At 49.1% G+C, this 17975-nt stretch overlaps 1 protein-coding gene across 1 annotated transcript; it reads left to right on the top strand.

Moving 5' to 3' along the window:
- Positions 1-1907: 1907 nt before the first annotated feature.
- On the top strand, positions 1908-4760 carry LOC108932218 (probable G-protein coupled receptor 83). The gene is made up of 4 exons (XM_029255891.1): positions 1908-2312; positions 2728-2853; positions 3314-3447; positions 4127-4760. Exons 1-4 carry the CDS (start codon positions 1908-1910, stop codon positions 4758-4760), a joined length of 1299 nt encoding a protein of 432 aa, XP_029111724.1.
- Positions 4761-17975: the final 13215 nt, after the last annotated feature.

Raw genomic sequence — 17975 nt, 5'->3', positions numbered from 1 at the left:
TGTGGCCCCATCGCAACTCAAAGCCCCGCAGTGCCAGTTACACAACGCTCATATTCAGATTTGTGTCGCTGCTTGGAAATTACTTTCATGCGAAAAACACAACATGTACCCTGGAGCGGTGGAGAAGCACAACGTGGTCCGAAGAGTCATCTTTCACTCTTTCTTCTACATCGACACCGAGAGACCAGAAAGTCAAAGGTTGGATTAGTGCTGCATTCATGAAGTTCCCATTTTCCACAGCAGTAACACCTTCATACAGAAGGTCTCCATGAGATTGAAGACGGGTGTCACGAAAGCCCCAGTGAAGTGATTCGAAATCCTTCCATCACTTCCTCGGTCTCGAGATCTGAAAATTGCTGGGCATCGATGGGAAGTTTGGAAAGCGTGTAGATGCGAAGGTAAAGGTCCAACAGGTAGTGTATCTGTGCCACCAGTTGGTGTAGTGCTTAAAGATGCCACTTTACACTCAAAAAAGACCCAAGTTTGAGTATCTCATCCTGCTACAGTACGTTTGATCAGGATAGGAGACTTACCTGGGATTGGTACAGTAAAATGTGCTCTGCAGTACAAATGGGTAAATTATTCTAAGTTGAGAAGTGCAGTGGGTTGGACCAGGTTGGACCAGGTCCTGCTCTTCAGTGGGTCTGGGGTTCAAGTCCTGCTTGGGGTGCCTTGTGATAGACTGGTGTCCTGTCATGGGTGTGACCCCTCCCCCTCCAGCCTTATGCCCTGAGTTGCTGGGTTAGGCTCTGGCTCCCTGCAACCCCGTATGGGACAAGTGGTTCAAAAAATACATGCGTGTGTATGTGTATTCTAAGTTGTGAACAGTAAAAGTGGCTTTGGAGAAAAGGGTTAGCTAAATAAATAAAAATGTAGGTCCAGTGTCTGGCTGGTTGACTTCAGGACAGGGTTCTAAGAAGGTCTGAGGCTGTTCTGAAGGCTGATGGGTCCCTCCTGCGGTGAATAACTACATACAGTGTAAATATTTTGACTTGCAATTTTTGCCACTGGTGTTGCTCAAGTTCCAAAATGGATTGAAATGATTTATTTTTCAGTCCACAGAAAATACCCCACGTTCCCTGATGGAAAGACATTTTTAGACTTTTTTTTGAAGTTTATTATTTAGAAAGAAAGTCTTCAGGCCCATTTATTCGGTTAAACTTAGAGTGTTATGCTACCTACGGTTATTTACCCATTTATACGACTGGGTAATTCTAGTAGAGCAATTTAAGGGTAAGTACCTTGTTGTACTGGGGGGTACCTACCCTCAAGTCCTACTGTAGTAAGAGGTGGGATTCAAACCTGCTACCTGTGGGTCCGAAGGCAGCAGCTCTAAGCACTAGACTACCAGCTGTCCCGCTACCACAACCCTCCGCGTTGAGCTCAGATCCGTCCGACGTCTTTCCATCATCTCGCGCTGCTTCTCAGGAACTTGGCTGGCGCGAGACCACGTTGTAGCCGGTGTTTCCTGTAATTCCTCCACTTTCCGTGCGCGAACGAACACGGACGGGGTGTGACGGGGTGTGAATCGCGCTCGCTCGCGGCGAGCTGCAGAGGAGCGGCTCGGCTGCCTGTTTTGAATGAGGTGTGGGCGCGCGCGCGGGTGGACCAATGGGGGGAGAGCGCCAGCGCTCGCGGGCTTGCGGGGGTCCACCTTGACAGGGAGCGCGACGGCTGGGCTGGAGTGGGGGAGGAGGGGGGGGGGGGGGGGGCGGACTGACTGACTGACTAACTGACTGACTGACTGGTGGGTTAGTCGCTCCCGAGATGCTCTCGCTGGCAGGTGCGTCCTGAGCGACGCGCTCCTCCTCCGGCACCCGAGCGACTCCCGGCGCATGATCCCGTCTCTCTCTGCGCGTCTCCCGCGTCCTCCGAGAGAGCCGAAGCTCGAGCCCTCGCGGGGCGACATGCGGGCGGCGCGCGCCTGGCTCGCGCTCGCGTGCGTGGCGGGCGGGCTCGGCGGGTCCCGCGCGCGCGGCTCCAACGACTCCCGGCTGCTGCCGGCGCCGGGGGGCGTCGCGGGGGGCGGCGGGAACCGCTCGTCCCTGTACGCGGTGGACGAGGACGCGCTGGCCGACTGGCGCTTCCTCATCGGCCAGAAGAAGTACGGCGCCGAGTCGCAGGACCCCACGGCCAGAGCGCTGCTCATAGCCGCCTACTCCTTCATCATCGTCATCTCGCTCTTCGGCAACGTGCTCGTGTGCCACGTCGTCATGAAGAACAAGAGGATGCACTCGGCCACGAGCCTCTTCATCGCGAACCTGGCGGTGGCCGACATCCTCATCACGCTGCTCAACACGCCCTTCACGCTCGTGAGTGCGCGCCGAGCGCGAGTCCGAGCCGCGCACGCGTCACTTGACTTTCTTTTATTTACGGTTGTTCCGCTTAGCAGCCGTGCGGGGGGGGGGGTTCGCCCGGGCAGAACGCAGCCGAGCAACTTTTTTGTCTCTTTGCAGGTGTCGAGAGAGAGAGAGAGAGAGAGAGACAGAGAGAGAAAAGTCACATCTGAGATTTCACGCTTCTCGCTCTGCCATTTATTTATGCAATTTTTTTTGTTTTCCTTTTCTTTCTTTCTTTTCCTTTCTGGGCAAGAACGGATGCCACCTTTTGTCCGCGCCCCTCCTCGGCTCCTCGGTGCTCTGCATGTTTTCGCTCCTCGCAGATGAATCCTCGCGGATGACTTGCGGACTGATGCCCGACTGCTCATGAGCGCTGTCGCCCTTGCAGGTGCGCTTCGTCAACAGCACATGGGTGTTCGGCAGGAGCATGTGTCACATCAGCAGGTTCGTGCAGTACTGCTCCCTGCACGTGTCCACGCTGACCCTGACGGCCATCGCGCTGGACAGACGGCAGGTAACGATGTATTTCGTAATCGAACCCCGACTCGAGGAGCAATATGGAATATTTCAGAAAGGAGCCTGTTAAGGCGCCCCGTGCGCCAACGAACCCGTTCCCGTTCTACCCACTAGGTGTTTGCACGATGCTACACCACACCAGCACACGACTGTCAGTGTGAGATAAAGTCAACCAGGCTGTGTATGATTTTTTTTTTTTCCCACCTCCTAGTAAATAACATTTGCCTCCTTCCCCTTGCGCTGTCCACCGCTGTGGTGCTGAAATTGCGCGCCGACTCCCCGCTCCCTCGGAAGAATTAAGAGCGTCCGGGAAGCATCTTTGATAATAAGTAATAATGTGAACTATGGAAGTAGAGCATGTGTTATTGCATATGTATTTCACCCGCCCGTCGAAGATTCATATGTGAATGAGTAGAGATGCGTGCAGGGATGAGCGCCGGTCTCCTGTCTCTCCACAGATCATCTTACACCCGTTAAAACCCCGCATGTCCACAGCCCGTGGGGTGATCTGGATCGCTGTGATTTGGGTCATGGCCACCTGCTTCTCACTGCCCCACGCCGTCTATCAGAAGCTCTTCACCTTCGTCTACAGGTGCGCTCGAGCCCCGGGTCCTCGGAGAGCGATGATTCATGAACTGCGGAGACCGGGTGCAGATCCGGAAGCGCGGAGTGATGTGAATATGGCTTTGAGGAGCTGCTGAAAAGACCACGAGGACAGCAGATGTGCTCGCCTTCCTCACGCAAGAGTACCCTTTCGTTAGTGGGAAAACAAAATTAAACCGCACTGGCTGCTTTCGTATCTTATCATATCTCCAGGTATGAAAGAGAAGCCCCCCCTCCAAAAAAAAGCAGAGTCTTAGTCTAAAATCCATCAGTGCGCATCTGACAATGGCTTGGTGTGACATTCATCTGTGCCAGAGAAACCTGGAAACACCTCCCACCCTCTGGCTGAAGTGGGGGGTGCAGATGAAATAATATTTCCATAGAATTTTCCTTTATCCATCCCAGAAGCTGAAAACAGTCTTGAAAATGGCATTTTCAATGTCAGCACACATAAGGAGATCCCAGTAGCGCCCTAAAACGCTAAGTTTAACTTGTAATTGCTTCCGGTCTCATCGTTTCAGCGCGCTGATATTCGTGGTTCGAGCTGAAGGTATTGACCTGTGTCGATTAGGATGCTGCACGTTGCTTTGGAAAAATCAAGCAAATGAGATGCAGCAGTGATTTGTTCAGCCTTCGATCCTCAGAGCTGTTACCCGTCTCGTCCACAGCAAGGACATCCTACGGAGTCTGTGCGTGCCCAACTTCCCAGAGCCGTCCGACGTGTACTGGAAGTACATCGACCTGGCCACCTTCGTGCTGCTCTACGTGCTGCCCCTCCTCATCATCACGGTGGCCTACACTGCGGTGGCCAAGCGGCTGTGGCGGCGCAACGCCATCGGCGACATCACCACCGAGCAGTACTTCGCCCACCGCAAGAAGAAGAAGAAGACCATCAAGATGCTCATGGCGGTGGTGGCCGTCTTCGCCGTGTGCTGGTTCCCGCTCAACTGTTACGTGGTGCTGCTGTCCAGCCAAGCGATCCGCAGCAGCAACGCCCTCTACTTCTCCTTCCACTGGTTCGCCATGAGCAGCACCTGCTACAACCCCTTCATCTACTGCTGGCTCAACGAGAACTTCCGGGCCGAGCTCAAGTACCTGATGGGCATGTGCCGGAGACGGCCGGGCGCCGCCCCGGCGGGACCGCCTCTGTCCGGGGAAGGCTGCCGCCGCACCGCCTGGCCCGAGAGCCACGCGTCCACGCAGCTGCGCCCCAAGGACAGCCACGCCCTGCGCTTCGCCTCCCAGAACCAGTCCGGCAAGACGGACATTCTCTCGGTGGAGCCCATCGTGGCGGTCAGCTGATTCTTTGGCGCTGTTTTCCCTCAAAGTCCTGCGCTTCGCAGACACACGCCTGTACATACCGTAGTGTATTCCCATTCTTGTGCGGAAGTGTAAATAGCATCACCTTGGTACCGGTTTCCGGATGTCAAATTCCAGTCTGGAGCGGCCTCGGGCTTCCGGCGTCGACTGAGAACTTTGAATTGCGATTCGAAGACGCGATTCCCATCTTTCGAGATCCAATTCGTACCTGCGAGGTTGCGGCTCGCCCGTCGGAAGCAGTTCTTAACGGCTCAGCATTTGGGGAAATGCGATTTAAATCACATCTTGTTTACAGCTCGAGCGCCTGTATCGGTGGTGCCGTCGGCCGGACTTTTTCAAAGCACAAACAATGTAGCAAACAAGCGACAGATCGCCTACCTATCATTCGGCTTCCCGAAAGGACATCGTGTCCAGGTAACATTTTGACTGTTTGCGCATTGCCGAAATGAGAGCACAAGATGAAAATCCTGCAGGAAAAAACTTTCCACGTTTCGCCGGAAACTGCGACGTGCGTTTGAGACACGATTCACATCTTCGCTCGCGTTTCCTTTCTTGTTCTTTCACCTTTCTTACCGCCCTCGTGCGATGCAAAGAAAAGTCTCTGGTGCAATCTCAAGATGCCGAGGCTGTACGTTTCAAGATTTTCAGTGGTCGGAACTGATCTTTCTCGTGCAGCTCGTGGTTCTTTGGAGTCTCAGTAATAAAGCACAGTAAAGCTTAAAAATAGTTTATTACAGCTCTAACCAGATGTTATCCATCCTACGCCTTCACCGTCTTTTCTCCCCCCCCCAAACTCTCTTATCTACTTGCACCCAAAACAAAAACCATCCAGTCTCCAGCATCCAACCCCATTAAGTGGCATTTATGTGAACAGAAAAGCTTTCTTCTAGAAATTTCTACTGCACCTAAGCATCTCTTTCCTGCGCCCGAGTCTCTCTTCCTGCTGATGTAATGAACACGTTGTATTTTCTATGAAACGTACGTCGCTTTGGAGAAAAGCATCTGTTAAATGAATACATGTAAATGTAAGGTACAGCTGGGTGTATCACAGACTTATATGCACCAGAGACACGCTGCCCTGTACCCTGCAAAGCCGTTTGCTTCCACTCGTGCCTGATTTTCTGCAGCAAACCACCTTCCGGTGTTTTCTCATCTTGAGCATCAGTGTGTGTACCGGCAGGATGTGTGTTACACTCACCGGTGTGAACATTTTCACCTGGAGAGGGGCTGGATTTTATTGATATTGCTTATTTATTCTTGTTTGAACTCCTTGTCTGAATATTATTAAATTCCTCTCTGAAAATCTTGAGTCAGGTCAGTCTGTTATTGCACAGGACCCACATTAATAAAAGAACAGTGTGTGGAAGTGTGCAGCCCTGCAAAGGGCCAAAGAACTTCTAAACGGCTCTGTTTTCCTTTGACTCTCGGGCACCGGACGCTTAACCTCTCGCCGTTTCCTTTGTCTCGCTTCTTCTACCAGCGGCGTGTTCGTGCCAGGGTTCCGATCCAAGGACACCCTGAGCGTAATTCGTTCTCGAAACAAACCTCCGACTACTTACAGATGAGGCCGACGATGAGGCCAGTGAGTCATCATCCTTCAAAACCTCGTGCAGAAACCATCTGCTCAACACAGCCAGCGTTCCATCTTTATTGTTTTGTAGTCACATCTGAAAGTGTGACTCTTCCCATTTTGTTTCATGGTTTAATACAATTTACATGTATTTATTTATCAGACACTTTTCTGCAAAGTGACTTCCAATGAACTCTATGTAGTGTTATCAGTCCACACACCTGCTTCACCGCAGTGACTTACACTGCTAGATACACTACTTACACTGGGTCACTCATCCATACATCAGTGGAAAGCACACACACTCTCTCACACACTATGGGGGAACCTGAACAGCATGTCTTTGGAGTGTGGGAGGAAACCAGAGCACCCAAAGGAAACCCATGCAGACACAGGGAGAATACACAAACTCTACACACACTGAGCAGGGATCAAACCCACATCCTCTCGCACCACCCAGGCACTGTGAGACAGCAGCACTACTCACTGCACCACCGTGTCACCTTCAGTCCCATCACATTTACTCAATTAGCTGATATTTTTCTCCAAAATGACTTAGTCTACCTACAATTATTTACCGTTTATACAGTGGGGTAATATTACTGTAGCAATTTAGGGTAAGTACCTTGCTCAAGGCTACTACAGCTGGAGGTGGGATTTAAGCCTGCAACCTTTGAGTACAAAGGCAGGAGCTCTACCCACTATGTGGCCAGCTTTCCTGTTTAATATGTGTAATCCAAAAAAAATTGTTGTCCTTCATACACAAACAAGACAGATTCATCCAAATACACGTAAGGGTTACGGAAAAAATACACCGATTGTCTCTCATAGATTTATACGTTTGTACCACATACCAGCAGGTAGCGCAGCGAGAGCCGCCGTCGCCACCTTGCACACGAAGGAACCAGGTTCGAATCCCGCCGTCTGCTACAGTGCCCTTGATCAAGGTACTCAGCTTGCATTAATACAGTAAAAATTACCCTGCTGTATCGATGCATAAATCGGTGTGTTTAGCTCAACATTGCGAGCTGCTTTGGAGAAACGCATCAGATACATGGCTACATGTACATTTTTGGATTCCGAAACCTGATCCTGGTAGGAGCCATGATTGCATCTATTTGTTTACAGTGAGAGCACTGATGTTTCACCGGAGCTCTGCCGCATCACAATGGATCACAACTTGCGAAGCATCGTCCATCACTAACGACCTTTGTGTTTAAAACATGAGACGAGATGCTGCAAGTGACCCGACCCTTTTGCTCTTCCGCCCCGGAAGAACGACTCATTTTCCTAAATAAGCGATTTGTCCGCTGTCCCTCTAAGGAATGGGTGCGGCTGCATTTACCGTATTTTACCGGCTCTAAAGCAGCCCAGGGGGATTGTTCTACGAATAAAAGTTCCACGAATTCTAGTTAAGATTATGAAACTTTTGGGGGGGGAATGCAGTGGAAAAGTTTACACTGGGGTTCATCTCAGACGTGTTCCGCCTTCGCTGGAAGAGCAGCATCTCTTCACTTCCTCGTAAAAACATCACATTTTTCTTTGGGATCAACAAAGAATTCTCAGAAATGAAGGTGTACAAATAATGTAAATTGTCCCAGGCTTGGGGGGAGCGTTCCCATCCCATCATCCTTTGTCACGTAGCGGTTCCTTCTTGTTTCAGCCTTGAACAAACTGCTGCAGTTAATAGTGTTGGTTAGTAAACTTATTAATAAATGCTGTGTTATTGATGTCTGTTTTCCTATGAGATGTATTTATAATATTTAGGTTGCCCATCATCACTATTGTTGCTGTTACATTTGATATCCTCTCTTGTGTGTGCACTGGTCCCCCCCATCCGTGCTTTCGCTTTCCGCTGTTTCAGTTACCCTCGGTCAACCGTGGTCCGAAAATATGCGTGCGTGCGCACACACACACACAGGAGCTGCTTGTCCCAAGCAGAATCACGACGAACCGGAGCCTGATCCGGCAACGCAGGCTGCGAGGCTGGAGGGGGAGGGGACACACCCAGGATGGGACGCCAGTCCATCATAAGGCACCCCAAGCAGGATTCGAACCCCAGACCCACCGGAGAGCAGGAACCGGTCAAACCCGCTGCGCCACCATGCCCCCCCGGTCCGAAAATATTAAATGGAAAATTCCAGAAATAATTCACGAGTTTTAAATTGGTGATGAAATCAGCCCAAGAAGATATTTTTAGAGAGAGACCACATTCACATAACTTTCATTACAGTACATTTACATTTTTTTCTCTATCAGACACTTTTCACCAAATGACTTCCAATGAGCTCTATGTAGTGTTATCAGCCCACACACCTTATTCACCATGGTGACTTACACTGCTAGATACACAAAACACTGGGTCACTCACCCATACATCAGTGAAACACACACACACTCTCTCTCTCTCTCTCTCTCTCTCTGTCACTCACACACTATGGGTGAACCTAAACAGCATGTCTTTGGACTGTGGGAGGAAACCAGAGCACCAGGAGGAAACCCACACAGACACAAGGAGAACACGCAAACTCCACACAGACCGAGCGGGAATCAAACCCATGTCCTCTCACACCAGCCAGGCGCTGTGAGACAGCAGAGCTACCCGCTGTGCCACCAAGCTGGCCGTATTGTTATAATTGTTCTATTGTATTATTATCTATTTTTGTAAATCTCTTATTACACCTGATTTATACATTAATTCAGTACTATCCGCAATTTCAGGCATCCGCTGGGGGGGTCTTGGACCATATCCCCTACGGATAAGCGGTGACTACTGTATATGTTGCATTGCTGTAATTCTTGTATTTTCACAGCACTTAAATAGTCACAAGTTACAAGTTCCTGGGAAGCAGCTAATTAGAAATAAATAGAAAATTAGCTGACATTCTCTACAGCAGCAGTTGTGGCTGAAACTTCATCCCAGTACACAAACAGCTCCAACCCCTTACATCACCCTACAGAGGGGCCTGACGCACAACCCACACACACAGACACACACAGACACACACACACCCATTCACTTGCCATTGGCCACTGCTATCTTTTCATAATAATTTCAGATAATCCCCTGATTCATTACCTGCCGACCGTCTGCAGCGACATACGAGACCCACCGAGCGAAAACGGTAAGTTACCAAAGCTGAGGGTCGCGTTTGTCGCCGGAAGCTTATGACCTCATATCGAATTCCCGCAATGCCCCATTAAAAACTAATTGCTGCTCAAAAAGTCCAAGTACAATTGGGGGCTCTAAGGCAACTTTGGGATTTTGTTTGATCCCTGCGTGTCTCCGCTCCCGCCTCTGGCTACGAGCGCAAACATCCCGAACTGCTCTCACGGCTCCGGGTCGCGTTCGCAAAGACGGGGAGGGCTTCTGTTAGACAGCCGCGGAGGATGATGCGGGGCGATGGAAAATGCGCAACAGGCTCGAGGAGCAGTGGGGGGATGAAACGAGATGAGTGACGTGAACTATTTGGCGATCGCTGTCGCGGCCGAGATCCGGAGAGCCGTGACTCTTTACCACGCAGACGCTGGGCCCTCTGGGCGATGCTCAGCATGATACATGCCCTTCCGCATGGTTTTCGACATCGAGCTGCAGCAGTGAGATAAAACACATCTCTCAAGTTTTGCAGCTGATGTTATGAAGCACAAAATAAAAGCAAATGTATGTAGATGTTTCAATGCCGTTTTGTACTTGCGGTTTCATACTTCCACTTTGCAGACTGGCCATAAAAAAATTTTAAATATGTAAATTATTACACAGCAGCTCAAGCTTCTACACTTATTTATTTAGCAGACACTTTTCTCCAAAGTGACTTCCGATGAACTCTATGTAGTGTTATCAGCCCACACACCTTATTCACCGCGGTGACTTACACTGCTAGATACACTACTTACACTGGGTCACTCATCCATACATCAATGGAACACACACACACACTCTCTCTCTCTGTCACTCACACACTTTGGGGCAACCTGAGCAGCATGTCTTTGGAGTGTGGGAGGAAACCAGAGCACCCAAAGACTTACACCGCTAGATACGGTACTTACACTAGGTCACTCATCCATGCATCGGTGGAACACACTCTCTCTGTAACTCACACACTCTGGGTGAACCTGGGCAGCATGTCTTTGGAGTGTGGGAGGAAACCAGAGCACCCAAAGACTTACATTGCTAGATACACTACTTACAATGGGTCACTCATCCATGCATCGGTGGAACACACTCTCTCTGTAACTCACACACTCTGGGTGAACCTTGGCAGCATGTCTTTGGAGTGTGGGAGGAAACCAGAGCACCCAGTGGAAACCCACAGAGACACAGGGAGAACATGCAAACTCCACACAGACTGAGCGGGGATCAAACCCACGTCCTCTCGCACCACCCAGGCACCATAAGACAGCAGCACTGCTCACTGTGCCGCCCCAACTTCGGAAGACATCCCAGCTGCCGTGAAGCTTAAAGTTAAAAACAGCGGTTAACAAACCCCAAGCAGATTAAAGAAACTCAACACTGCTTGCAGGAATGCAGACAGAAGCAGTGAAAAAAATGGTCCTTGCAAGGCTACATTTTTGTGTTTCAGTCACCTTATAATAAAGTAAAAGGAGTCCAACAACAGAAAGGCCTGAAAGTTGAGGGACACGATGGAGCGGAGGATGAATTAAACTGAATCGAAGCCTGATGCGCTCGAGGGCCTCTGAAGAGCTGTTCTCATTTACCGCCGATGTCGTGCCGATCGCTGATTGTTGGAGGACGCCGGCCAAGATGGAACCGTTTAAAACTGCTGGGACGTGACAGCGGCAACGTGAACGTGACTTTCATCCGAACGCGACCTCCATCCTTCACTTAACACTCAGTTCACAGACCGTAAGCGGTTCCCTCTCGCTCTGCGGAGATGCTGCCGCACCCCCCTCCTTCCCTTTTCTCCCCGTCATTTATGTGATTTATTTATTCATTTTTCATTCAGCTGATGCTCCTCACCAAAGACCTTAAAACCAGCAACCTACTTATTTTTCACCCCTTTACGCAGCAGGGTGATTTTTACTGTATCAGTCCAGGGTAAATATCCTCATCAAGGGTCCAACAGCAGGACGTGGGATTCAAACCCAGGCCCTTCCTGTGCAAAGCGGTGGCTCTAACCCTCCACATCAGCCTTTACATAACACACCATCACCGCCGCGCTCCTGTAAAAATACATCGGTTTGTTTCTCCGCGACGTAAAGGTCCTTCGATGGTAACAATATTCAATAAAGATTGATGCAAAGGCACTTTACCTGCTGGATCGTATTTAATAAATGTGCAATGGTGTCGAGACTCGATGAGGACAAGTGACAATGTCTTTCTTCGCTAAAGTGGTCCCTTCATTTCAGGGCTCAAGCCCACGAGGCCTGGAGAGCTGTTCCGTTTTAGGGCGCGTGCAATTGCAGAGGAATCGAAGCGTGCGCGATTATTACGAGAGCACTCCGATATTAAAAAAATTGATTTACTCGCAAGAAAAAAAATGACGGGGTGCGATCTCGGAAAACGCTCACCTGTAAGAGCAAAGGTGCGGATCTGAAATATCGCCTTCGCTCTCGGAACACGGTATTTCAAACTGCCCAACAAAAGGACTTGCTGCAAGAGAAAAAAAAAAAAAATGCATTTTGAGTTTTGCAAACTATTGATTTTAAGCCCTTTCTGCGCATTTCGCATCCTGGGGAAAGTAATTCGGCTGTAATTCGACATCCCTGAAAGGACGATGAGTTAAGGGTTGGAACGGACGAGTCGGCCTTTTTTCCGAGGTTTCGCCGAACGCAAAGACGTTGCCGCGTCGGAGTTTCTTCTCTTGAAATCGATACAACTTAAAAGCAGCAGCAGAAGCGGAGAGTAAATAAGGAGTGATTTGGGGTCCTACCTCGGGTGTTGAGCTGAGACGTACCAGCAAGGCACGTTGGGCGTAGATGTATGAAATGAGCGCTTAGTGTTAGGCTTTAGTTCCGATCTGGACCAAGGAGGTTCTCGTGAGAGGGTCAGAGCTCAGTAACCCCCCCCCCACCACCCCCAACTCCATTCACGGTTAAAACTGCCCGTTTTCATAAAGTGGAATCTTGAGCCGCAAACACCCGCAAGGACGCCGACACAAAGAGCAAAGCAGAAAAATCCACAGCCGCATATTTTGGCTGTTACTCCGAACGCGGCTTCTGAAGAAGAGCGACGGGAACGCCGAGCGGATCCCTCGCTCACTCTCAGGAATTTGGACTCCTCGCATGTGCTCGACGGGGCGAATCCGAAGCCTTCCGTGGGTAAGCCCTTCCGCGGCTGCGCCGGGAACCTTCTCGACACCTCAGGCCCACGCAACCCTGCTGCTCGAGGGAACGTGGCACTGCTGAATCGAGCAAGCGGAATGAAGCTTTTTATCTCATGCAGAACAAGAAGATTCACAATCGAGAACTCGGATCGCGCGTAATTTTCACGAATTTGCCGTCTCCCGCACTTGAGCGGAAAGAGCCGCGTTCCGACCGTCGCCGGGCGGCCGACGCCGGTTCTCGTTCCGCTAGTTGTAGTTCACGGCCGACGATGCGAGCGGCGAGCAGGATGTCCCATCCCGTTCAAGTTCTCCAGGATTATGTGTCACGAGGGCCGAAAGGGTCGTATCCCCTTATGAAAGCAACCTTTCGTTGACCGAAATCGAGATTTAAATCGCACGCCATCTCTTTCAGGAGAGTGTGTTGCTTGCGAGGTCGAGAAAACCGAAGAGGTTGTTGAGAGTGCATTTGGCGGCAAGCCCCCCCTTTTCAAAGTGTTATAATGGAAAAATTTACTTGCATATTTATAAAGTCCTCCACTGAACGTTGAAGAGTGCACATTTTTTCCTTTTTTTTGTCTCTCTCTTGAGGATGAGCATCAAAACGGTTCAGATGCGTTCTCTGTTACACCCTCGAAATAGCGACGAACGCTTTTGTCGGAATGACTCGGAAGCGAAGAGCCTACGGATACATTACGTGCGATCGAGTCCAATCCCCCCGAGAGCATCTCTCACGGGCCGAAGTTTTTTCGACCATTCAGAAAATCTGCCCTGCAGTCTCCGCAAATTCATCAGGCTCTAAAAACCTAGTACGTTACCTCTTCGCCTTACGGAACCGGTTGGGACCGGATGTCCGTTCGTAAACGACGAGAAAGAAATTTTCTCCGTCCCGCCGAGCCGTCGGAGACGCCGAAAAAAACTTGGACCCACGAAGACTTTTCACATCATGGGCTGATGGGTCCCCCCCGCCATCAGCCTTGACCGCCTACTTCCATTCAGCAAACTCATACATAGTTCATCTCAGGGCGCAACAATTAGGCATATTAGTAACTTTCCACTCGTTGGGCCCCGAAACTTTTCTTCTTTATCGGTTTCTGCTCTTTCCGTGGAAGCAGAAGCAGTTAAGACCCCACCTCTTGGTGACCTACCGACCTCATTTCATCCCACATCTCACACGTAGAGGCACCAGTCGCCCCGACCACGTCCGGTCACTTCTGGGTGTTAGTACTTGTCCCTACTTAGTTGTCCCAACGCATTCTCAGCGTACATTTTAATTTTTAGACATGTTTATTCAAAGCGTACGTCCAGGTCACGTTCGGATCAAATTCAACAGCGCAACCAATTTTTTTGTAGCTTCACTTCACCCCCCAGATCAGTAACGCAGACGTTCCTCGGTTCAATCGGGGGGTTCGTTTCTGCCGAAATCTCAGGAGGAGCTAAATGAGAAATAATGTGTAAAGACTCTTTACTTCAATTGTTTCATTAAATCTGAACCGCATTCAAATTAAAATTTGTTTAAAATGAGTGAAAATAAAACTAGATTGTGCTCACAAAGTCACATTCGGTGGAAATTGTTGGCTAATTCCATAAATACGGAGAATATTACCTACATCAGTTGGGGGGGGGGGGGGCGTGAGGGTGCGGCGGGTCTGGGGTTCGAGTCCCGTTCGGGGTGCCTTGTGATGGAGTGGCGTCCCGTCCTGGGTGTGTCCCCTCCCCCTCCGGCCTTGCGCCCTGTGTACGGGGTTAGGTTCCGGCTCGCTGTGACTCCACTCAGGACTAGCGGTTTCAGTCAGGGTGTGTGTGTGTGTGTGTGTGTGTGTGTGTTGCTGATCACCGACACAGAGGAACGCCAGACCCTGTGGAAGTGAAGTGAGGACAGTTAAAGGGGCCCCTCGCTCCTATTTCACATGGCTGCTCTTCTTGCCGTCTGTTCCATTGAATCCTCTACAGCCTGAAATCTAAGAAAATGCAATTTGGAAATCGGTGAATAGCCTGGAAAATGTTTTTATCTTTGACAATTAACTCATAGCCAACATCCAATTAGAAAGGAACCATCGTGCATAGTAGAAAAATCTCGCTTTCACAGACAATAGTGACTCAGCGAAAACACACCGTGAACTTTTTTTCCGATGAAGCTCGAGAGATCCTGCAAAAAAAAAAAGAAAAAAAAAACGAAAAAACCAAAAATGCCTCGAAACGTCTCCGTTCGGTTCACATTACTCCGCATGAAGGCCGCTGTAAACTGTACCCTCTCTCCCTCCTCACTGTGTTTCCAAACCATAAGCAATAAGCAGAAGGGATTAAACGGCCCCACATTCACTCCTCCTTAATGAGGTTGGATTTAGAGAAACTTCCAACGCAAACATTTTGCTGAATTAGAGTCGGTGCCCAAGAGAACGAGTTTAAAAGTGAGCAGTTCTGAAGAAGTATGTAAAGTATCGTTTATATTCTTTCACCTTATTAGAGGGACAAAGAAAAAAGCTACGTCTTATTAATTCATCTGATGCCTTTGTGCAAGGTAAATTACACTGGTAACCTGAACGAAACAAAGGGTGAAAGAAATTATACAAATAAGCGACACTTCAACATCTCTGCATATTTATTTATTAGACACTTTTCTCCAAAGCGACTTCCAATGAACTCTGTGTAGTGTCATCAGCTCACACACCTTATACACTGTGGTGAGTTACACTGCTAGATACACTACTTACAACGGGTCACTCATCCATACATCAGTGGAGCACACACACACACACACACACTCTCTCTCTCTCTACCGCTCACACACTATGGGTGAACCTGAACAGCATGTCTGGAGTGTGGGAGGAAACCAGAGCACCCAAAGACTTACACTGCTAGATACACTACTTACAATGGGTCACTCATCCATACATCAGTGGAACACACACACACACACACACACACACACACACACACACACACTCTCTCTCTCTCTCTCTCTCTCTGTCACTCACACACTATGGCTGAACCTGAACAGCCTATCTTTGGACTGTGGGAGGAAACCAGAGCACCCAGAAGAAGATGCAGTGAGAACATGTAAACTTCACACAGGCTGAGCGGGGATCAAACCCACATCCTCCCACATCCTGTGAGACAGCAGCGTTACTCGCTGTGCCACTATGCTGCCCCGTAATTAGCAAAAGGGTTGCGGCACAAAGTGAAATTTTCTTGCTTGTCAGTTCGTAGCCCTTAGTCTGATAGTGTTTTCTGTTTGGGTTCTTCTAGTTCCAGAACACCCCCGTAATGGCATTTTTTTTAATTGTCCCCCAATGCTAGAGCTGATTCAGGCAGATAGCAGCATCTAGTCAACTTATCGAGGACGTGGATCTTCTGGGCTTGTTCTGTTTTTTTTTCTTTTTTACCCCCATCAATTTCCAGCACAATTTTGTGTTAATGTTTGCAGGATATGAGCTGTTGGCCTTGGGTGAAAACTGGACGTGAAGCAGCAGTGAGGGATGAGCAGCGCGAAGGCTGTGTCCATTGGTGGCGGATTGGCTTCGCGAGGAGCCGCTTTCGACTCCCAAGGTCTGCAATTACCGTTTTTTTTTTTACCTCAAACTGAAAGTGATCAGGGTGGGGGTGCGGGGGTGCGGTGGCGCAGTGGGTTGGACCGCAGTCCTGCTCTCCAGTGGGTCTGGGGTTCGAGTCCTGCTTGGGGTGCCTTGCGATGGACTGGCGTCCCATCCTGGGTGTGTCCCCTCCCCCTCCGGCCTTACGCCCTGTGTTGCCGGGTTGGCTCCGGTTCCCCGTGACCCCGTAAGGGACAAGCGGTTCTGAATATGTGTGTGTGTGTGTGTGTGAAAGTGATCAATATCAGTTAGTGTCAGGAAATGAAGATGTGATGCGATGAATCCTTTGCTTCTTTGTGGCCCGTTTTTATTGCATCCTCAGTGGCAAATGAGACATGCAGTCGGTATTCGAAGATGAAATACTTTTTAATACTTTCTCCACCCATAAATTGTTTTTGGCACTTTTCTCCAGAGCAACTGACAATGTTAAGCTGCTTTCAATAATTTGCGCAACTGGGAAAGTTTTACTACAGCAGTTCAGGGTAAATACCTTCCTTGGGGAAATTACTGCAGGAGGTGGGATTCAACGTGCAACTTCCAGAAACCGCAGCGTTCATCTGCTGCAAGGTTTGAATCCACCTGAGCTTTTTAAAATGTGTTTTAACAGAACCTGAATAAATTGAGGAATTATGCTTTATTAAACTTTCATAAACTGTGACATAGTGGGAGGACATGAACAATCTGAGCTACAAAAAAGTTTGGGTGGCACAGCGAGTAGCGCTGCTGTCTCCTAGCACCTGGGTGGTGCGAGAGGGTGTGGGTTTGATCGCCACTCAGTATGTGTGGAGTTTGCATGTTCTCCCTTTGTCTATGTGGATTTCCTCTGGGTGCTCTGGTTTCCTCTCACAGTCCAAAGACATGCTGCTCAGGTTCACTGAGAGTGTGTGTGTGTGTGTTCCACTAATGTATGGATGAGTGACCCAGTGTAAGTGGTGTATTTAGCAGTGTAAATCACCGTGGTAAATAAGGTGTGTGGGCTCACAACACTACATAGAGTTCATTAGAAGTTGCTTTGGACAAAAGTGTCTGATAAATAAATGTAAGTTATAGTTATTACAGCCACAAGCTTACAATTATTTATGCAGCTGGGTAATTTTACTTGAGCAATTCAGGGTAAGTACCTCGCTCAATCAGAATCAGAATCAGCTTTATTGGCCAAGTATACCTGAGCATACAAGGAATTTGTTTGCGGTTTAGAGCAAACCTGCAGTGCACATTCACACATACAGGCTACATGAGCACATACTGAACTAGACATAGACTAATACAAACATGATTACGGATAATGCAGCAGACAAGAACGTAGTATAATGCAGACAGAACATAATACCACTAAATGACCAAGCATAGAAAAAAAGGACGCGTTGACCTGTATCATAAAGTGACATTATAGCGCAGTGATTGTCAGTTATTTGGAGAACATATTGCATGTGGGTATGATGTTACTCAAAAGATATAAAGAAACATATTGCGCATGGATATGATATTGCACAAAAGATATAAGGAGACATATTGCACATGATATTGCAAAAAAGATGTAAGAACATACTGCGCATGGGTGTAATGCTGAACAAGTAGGGTACAGTAGTAGTAAAAAGTCCGGTGAAGATTGAGGTTATAGGAGGGCGTTTAGAATCTTTACGGCTGCCGGGAAAAAGCTGTTTTGGTGTCTGGTAGTTCTCGTTTTGATTAGTCTGTATCGCCTGCCAGAGGGAAGCAGGCTAAACAGACGGTGAACGGGGTGTGAGGGGTC

The sequence above is a fragment of the Scleropages formosus genome, chromosome 10 (genome assembly GCF_900964775.1).
Source record: "Scleropages formosus chromosome 10, fSclFor1.1, whole genome shotgun sequence".
In the NCBI taxonomy this organism is placed as follows: Eukaryota; Metazoa; Chordata; class Actinopteri; order Osteoglossiformes; family Osteoglossidae; genus Scleropages; species Scleropages formosus.
Note: the sequence above shows the minus strand (reverse complement) of the source record. Positions and strands in the feature narration are given on the sequence as shown.